This window comes from Amblyomma americanum, chromosome 9, assembly GCF_052857255.1.
Source record: "Amblyomma americanum isolate KBUSLIRL-KWMA chromosome 9, ASM5285725v1, whole genome shotgun sequence".
NCBI lineage: Eukaryota > Metazoa > Arthropoda > Arachnida > Ixodida > Ixodidae > Amblyomma > Amblyomma americanum.
Genome location: NC_135505.1, coordinates 45781610 through 45788674, shown reverse-complemented (window position 1 = coordinate 45788674; position 7065 = coordinate 45781610). Strand labels below are relative to the sequence as shown.

The 7065-nt window shown below is 45.1% G+C and overlaps 1 protein-coding gene across 1 annotated transcript; it reads left to right on the top strand.

Moving 5' to 3' along the window:
• Positions 1-731: 731 nt before the first annotated feature.
• Positions 732-6349, top strand: LOC144105334 (uncharacterized). Its single transcript, XM_077638470.1, has 2 exons — positions 732-1043; positions 5222-6349. Exons 1-2 carry the CDS (start codon positions 759-761, stop codon positions 5351-5353), a joined length of 417 nt encoding a protein of 138 aa, XP_077494596.1. The 5' UTR covers positions 732-758; the 3' UTR covers positions 5354-6349.
• Positions 6350-7065: the final 716 nt, after the last annotated feature.

The window sequence follows — 7065 nt, the reverse complement described above, 5'->3', positions numbered from 1 at the left end:
GAGGCCACTTGAGACGTACCACTCCCTGAGAACGCATTTTTCGGAGAACTTCCTGCTACTGGTTTTCTTTAGTATGCTGTACATAATGCTTTTTTTTTTCATAAATACAATTTCTTCCGTATACGTTTGGTCAATTGAAATGAGGCCCTCCATGTTGCTAGGCGAGCACGCAAACCATTCTGCGCAGAACAACGTTATTTATTCAGTTATGAAGGTGAACCTAGTGCATGCATTTCCGTAAGATCCTATGCTAATATGCAATAGTTTCAATACAAAGGAAGGGATCTTGAATGAACCTCCAGAAGCTCAATGATAGAGGCGTTCCAAACGATATAAGGTTGATATTTAAATCTTAACATTAATATTTAAATTCAAGATTGATATTTAAGCCAAAAAGTTTCAAAAAAATAACATGGTCACCTAATCATCTAAGTTAACATGCCTTCCTGTACATGCTTTGTTCTTAGTACGCTTTTGCACTTTTCGGGCACATCACGAAACACGATACTGAAGACGTGACCCGATATCGTTTTCGCGCCTCTCAGTTTCACAAAATGCCTTCACAAACATTTTAGGACATCTTACGCCACATACGTTATGTTGTTAAAAACAAAGCTTCACTCTATGTTTGGGAGCACACATGTGGCGAATGAATGAATGAATACGCTCGCTTTGTGGCCAATGTGGCTAGCGTTGCCCGAAATATTTTCCCGCTGCGCGTTCAGGCATACCCGCCGCAAATCATCGACCCAGGAGTAATGCGTCTCTACGAGGACACACTGCGCTTAAACGCAGCGTTGCACGCCAGCGGCCTGTTGCCGGACGCCAGTCGCCAGGAGTCGCACGAGGTGTACCTGGACAGCTACGCGGCGCTGAGCGCCAGCAACGTGCCTGACCTCGAGACCAACTCCGCCGTTGGTGGCGACACTGGGCTCTCGAGGGACGGGCAACAGTTGTTCTGGGGCTTCCCTCTCGAGCAGCTGTTCTTCTACCTGCAGTGCTTCACTCACTGTGGAGCGGCTGGCCGCGAGCTTCAGAAAAAGGTTTGTTCCCGGTATTCACGTCTTCATTGTGGTCGGTCACACTGAGGGACCTTAGTGTTTTTTAAAACGATAGTTGTTCATGGAAATCTGCATGGGATAAACAACACTAACACGTATCTCTGCTGTCGTGCCGTAGACGTGCCGTTCATGACATTAGTGTGATATCTTATCTGCAATTTTGATCTACGACCTTGGCAATCCTTCACGCCACGCAATCAGGTGTTGACCCCTCTGTACACTTTTCCAATGCCCTATTCTGCCTCGTAAACCGTTGACTCAACACTAAGCTTCTAAATATGATTATCTTTATGCGTAGTATTTTTAACCCTACCGCTAAACTTCGACACCGTAAACAACTGCTCCTACCTGTATCAAGTTACGACTATGCCATGGCTGCAGAGGAATTTCGGTCTAATTCCTGCACATAATTTTTGTCACTGTAACGAAAGTCTCGATATCTATTGCATTATTCCAGAGATACTGCGTCGGCCTGCTTGCTGCCTTTATTTATTGCTATTTTCTCAGTCTGATAAAGGTAATTATACTGTGGGTAACTTACCGTAGTAAATAATTTTTCGCTGATTTACTTATGCTCCTCCACGAATATCTATGCAGGATCCCCGACATTCTTACAGAATAAAACTTCTATGTGACATGCAAAGCGCTTGTTTGGCTGGCTAGGGTTCTGAACCATTCGTTAAAACATTAACTCTAAGTACACTGCAATCTTTTGTAGTTTACTTATCTCAAACAACAGCTTTCCTATGCTATCCCATTAAGAAACGGTGTGTCCGCTTTCAAATAATCTAAGTGAAAATCTTCGCGTCTTTCGGTGGACTGCTCTGAAAGATGTTTTTATTCTTATACCTACGGCGACCTACTGGTGTTTTCTTTCCGGTGCTGTTTCCCACGCATTCGCCACTTCATTGTGTCAGTGGATCATATATCGTTCCTTATAGACGCTAAGTGAGTTCAGGAACTTGCTTTGCAATTACCGCGTCCAGATCAATTGGTACGCCACAAGAGTGCCGAATTTCTGGAATGGTGCGCTCGAAGTTTTGGTAGAGGCAGAGCTGCGTAATCTCCGTGTACTTATGTACTCAGCTCGACCCAACAAAAATTACACCACTGGGCCCAGAGTTTATAGGGCCTTTGTTATCGCCCTTTGATAAACACGCCGGAAAAGCTTTAAGCGGGCGACGCCTTATTTGTCAGTGGACGCTCTGTAGGGACGTGACCTAACACAGAAGTGGTCTAAAGCGCGAGCTTTCAGTCTCTGTTTGCAAGTCCGAAGGGCATGCGGTCTGAGTTCTGCATGTAACGTGGGGAGAAGTCCATCCTGCCATGGCTCTGAGAGTGAGAGCTCTTGGGGTGCAGACAGTGCAAAGCTTTGTGAAGATGAGAACTGGGCTTGTCATTGCCATGTTGAATGGAGAAGGCAGCAAAGACCTAAGGGAAGCGTGGCTCTAAGAACCTACCGGCTTCAACGTCCGTTTGTTCAGTGTACCCTTCCATGCTTATTCTTGCTGACTTTCAAGAGCGTTTTTATCAGCGTGAAAACCAGGCGGACACTTGGGAGTTCGCGTGACAACATCCGGGATATGAGAACAACAGAGGCCCGAAGAGTGAGGGCTACGAAAACCCGCTATAAGGAAAGACGCAGCAATTATCTCACTCTTGGTGACCACTCGAATTGCGTCGTCATGGCAGAACAGAAAACACAGGGTTGTGAGGATAGAAAAGGTGAAGTAACTCACATTTCTCAATGGTGACATGATCCGCGTCATGAGGGAAGTGAGGCTTCCTTAACCACATTCTTTAGGTTGCTGCTATAGTGTCTGTAATGAGTCTAATTTTCTTGTGACTTCCCACCTAAACTCCGGTTCGAACCGGTATCAGAGCCCTTGTATGCCATGCATGAGTGTTTACTTTCTTCGAACGTTCAAGAACACCTTTCACGGATTACTGTCTGGGATTACACCAATCGGACGCTCAAGTGCACCTTAATGCAACAACTAATCCCAACTAATTCAGCTTAATTCATTTTGGTGCTGGTCTTTTTCTAAAATGCTGAGAGTTTTTTGTAATTCTCGGGGTGGGCTTGCCTCGAAATTCTGGGAGTCCTCAAATTTTCAACCTGGCAGCGCCCTATTTTTGTCCCACTGGTGATAACGTGGTGTTGATGACGTCACGGCTATTTAAAGCGCATTTATAGATACAGGCAGTCATCATACCACTACTGGCGCTGTGACGCTGCGGTTGAGAGCTGCTCCACTTCATAGGGCAGCTGACTGTTTGAAACAGACACCGGCGCTGCTTGTGTCACTGATCTTTTTTTTTTCTTTGCGAGCTCCGGTAAGGCTCATGGCATCGCCAGGGTCGGCAGGTGGCAACTGCGCTTAATATAGTTTAATTAATTTCATATGCGTAACTCACGGGGGAAATGTAGTGCAGAACCCGGTAGGCAGGTTACCAGGTGCAACGGTGGCCAGATTGAGATGGCACCGCAAGGTGAATCAATCATTCAGAAATTGAAATTTGGCGGTGCTTTCTCTTTTCTCTTAGTTCATGTGACCCTGCATGATAAAGTCGTCTCTCAATTGACCGATCAGAGATTTTCAAATTAAGCACTGTTGTCTGACTGGTCGATTTACGTTGCGTAACTTTGATGGCGTCATTTGGATCACGCGAACGAGAAGGATCATTGTAGGGTTTTCGTTACGGAGAAACCAGAAAGTGCATGACGACAGCCTAACTGTTATCGCGTTAAAAAGAGGATGAAGGAAAAGGAACGAAAAGCGGTGCTGCAGGGTAGAGCAGCAGAATAATTTCGACCATCTTGCGTTCTATAACGCACACTGTGCACAGCTCGGGAATGCCTTCCGCGCTTTGACTCCGTCGAAAGGCGACCAGAATTTTTCCGATGTCCTTAGGCTGAGCAACCGAGAATGGACTGAAACAGAGTGAAAATAGAAAGGCGCACTGTAGTAAAGGGATGCTAATAATCTTGACCACTTCAGATCTTTTAACTTGCACTGACATTACAGAACAATGCCTTTTTCATTGCTTTTTTATTTCGCCTCAATAAACGCGTCCGCCGGGGCTACGAATTCATCAGGTGTGTTTATCGCCAGTGCGCAAACGCCGCACCAGACAGAAATCAGAATGGCACACTTTCTTTTCGCAGATACCGAGCTTATTATGCACATTCATAACTTTGTTCGATTAGATATTCTGGAAGCGATCCACGTACAATTTAAAAAAAGGTGATCTTTGTCTTTTTGAGGGGGGGGGGTGCAATGAATACGTATGTAGATGCGTTGGAGTGTTCAGTGCACACGTGCACCGACAAGAATGAACTTGCGTAGACTTCGAGTGTGAGTTCGGTCACTGCGGCTCCAGCGCTTGCGCTGCAGAGCGTTCACTGCATAGGCTGTCGCGGCTATCTGCAAGGTAAAGCAAGACGCCGGAATTTTTTATTTGGTTGCATCTGATGTGCACTTTTTCCCCGATTTTCCGCCCTTCGGCTTAATTTAGGCTGCGGCGTATTTCTTCATTGTTAAGCATGCGAATAAAATCAGCAAAATAAAAGACACGATTATCGCCGTCAGACTGCCAATTTGTAAGTCTGCAGCCAAGCGGAAACTTTCTCATCTGGTCCCGGCGGCTTGTGTTGTCAGGAAATCACCAAGAAGCAATTTTGTTTAATTGAAAAAAGGCTGCTCTAGTGTTGTGGCTTATCATTGTCTTTAGATTCCTTTTTGCTAACCTGTAAACATTTTCTAAGAACGTTGCAATTTTGTTTTTAACACAGTTGCTAGGAATAAAAGATGAAAATTCATATTGTACTGCACTTAATTGCAAAAGGAGAAGAGGACGTCTGGAAGTTGATTTGGAAGTTTGCTACAATCCAGGAATACCTTCCGAAGGCGGTCATTCACGAAGCAAGTTACAGAAATTCAGTCATTGCGCGGTCCCGCGGTACGTGAGGCGTCGAAAGGCGGTGGTTAATTAGTGCGGTCGGCCGCCTAATGGCGCTAAGAAAATTGGCAGCCGCAAGCCTTAGTCACTGCGTTTGTCGACTCCCGATCCGCTATTGTTGTTGAGAAAGATATACTTGGTTTGAGGAGATTTTATGACGAATGCTTGTGATTTTCTCTCGCCTGTCCTCGTCCCAGATTGCCATTTGCAACGTCGCTCTTCCAGCGGTGCAGCGTTTCCGGCAAGCGTTCAAGTGCGGCCCACAACATCGCCTTTCCGCCGAGTTCACCTGGCCTGATATCGGGAAAAATTCGACCGCAGCACCTTAGCTATTTTTCAATGTTCTCATCACGTGGCCAATCTCACGGATCACGTCCACGGACCTACCTCAAAAGGGCACTTCCAAACTTAACTTTATATTTTTGCTGTCGTGTTTATGAGGACTACTTCGTGATTGGTGCCATTGTACTTCTGACCTTTGTGTTGTTTCATCTGTGACCATCCTCCTATTGCGAGCGGTTACAACGCATTTGTGTAAGTCTAGGAGATGCAACATGGCCAAGTGCGCATGCCTAGAATTAGCTGTGACGTCAATTATTTCCGAAATTTTTGGCGAAAGGACTCCGTAATTGATTTTTATTTTCTGAGCATTGCTAAATATGCCACACATTTGTGACAACGGAACCCTGCATTGAGTGTTTCACGACACTTCATTTTCTACCCACCAGTTTAACTTACGGTGCTTTTAGGGTGATACGACGCGGGTGATTTCACAGTTTCCAGCATATGTAATGGGTCTATTAAGCGACCGATCACACCGAGACCAGCGTGCCAATTATTTTTTCTTCATCACTGGCCTTCTGTTGTGTAGACGCTGTAATGCTGGTACTATGCTGGCTGTTTGAGGTGTCCACCGAACATGCCATTTTCTTCATTTTGCGAATATTTATTTAATTATACGATGCATTCTAGAACTGCAGTACAGTACCTCTATTTTACCCGTGTTTGCGTGAGCACCATCACAATATTTTGCAACACCGTCGTTCAGTTCTGTTATGAGGAAAGTAGTCCTCAAAATGGAGGTCATGCTCTTTCCCCTGTTTTTGGCTTTGAAAAACGACGATCGGTGTGGAATTGTATATACAGTTGTTTTCAGCAACATTCGCTATATTTTCTGTTCAACTGCCATTCCCCATTCTCTTAGTGATGTTAGTGTTCTAGTGTGTTACCCTCTCATATTTAAAATACATTCGTTAATAGCGTGTGGGCGCTTTGGTACCCAGCGACTGAAAATCCCGAATCATTTCGGTGGTCATTATGTTACTTCGTGCTTGTAATCCCATTCTGCTGCGGCTCCTTTGAAACCAATAAAGAAGTTGTGTTTTTTACTGCGTACAGTGCTCCGATGCCCCACCTAGTTGACTGAAGCGGAGGCTTTGCTGCTATTCACTCGTAGCCTTAACTATATATATTTCTCAGCCTCAGCCGTGTGAACCTTACTACTCCGTTATCAATGCGTTCACCTGAAGGCCTATACAGGAAACTCGCAAGCTATAATCGACAGTTGGGCTCCAAAACCATGAATACTAGAAAGCTGCCGCTTCACTTCTGGAACAGAAACCCGCAGTTGATTATTTTGTAAATGCATGGAAGCCTGAATGTGGTGCTGCAAAAGCCAAAAGCGGCGCAATTCTTCATTTCGGCATCGACTGGATAAAAGCGGTTGAAAGAATATTTAGCGGCCGATTTAAAAATTTTCTTATCACTACCGGTGTTAGGATTACAGTGCACACATTGATGCTCTCCAGCGCTTTTTTTTTGTACTCACCTACGGGGCAGAAACTTGAAGGCTAACGAAAAGGGTTCAGCTTAAGTACAACGCACCAAGCGATGGAAAGAAAAATGATAGGTGTAACGTTAAGAGACCCCAAGCGGGCAGAGTGGTAGAGGGAACAAACGCGTGTTAATGACATCGTAGTCAATATCAAGAGGAAGAAATGGGCTTGGGCAGGGCATGTAATGCGAAGGCAAGATAACCGCT

What these genes read in the sequence shown, in the direction of transcription:
- LOC144105334 (XM_077638470.1), top strand. Translation starts at nt 759, where the DNA reads ATGCGTCTCTACGAGGACACACTGCGCTTAAACGCAGCGTTGCACGCC. An exon ending in GCCGCGAGCTTCAGAAAAAG is followed by an intron (nt 1,044 to 5,221) that starts GTTTGTTCCCGG and finishes TCCTCGTCCCAG; the next exon opens with ATTGCCATTTGCAACGTCGC.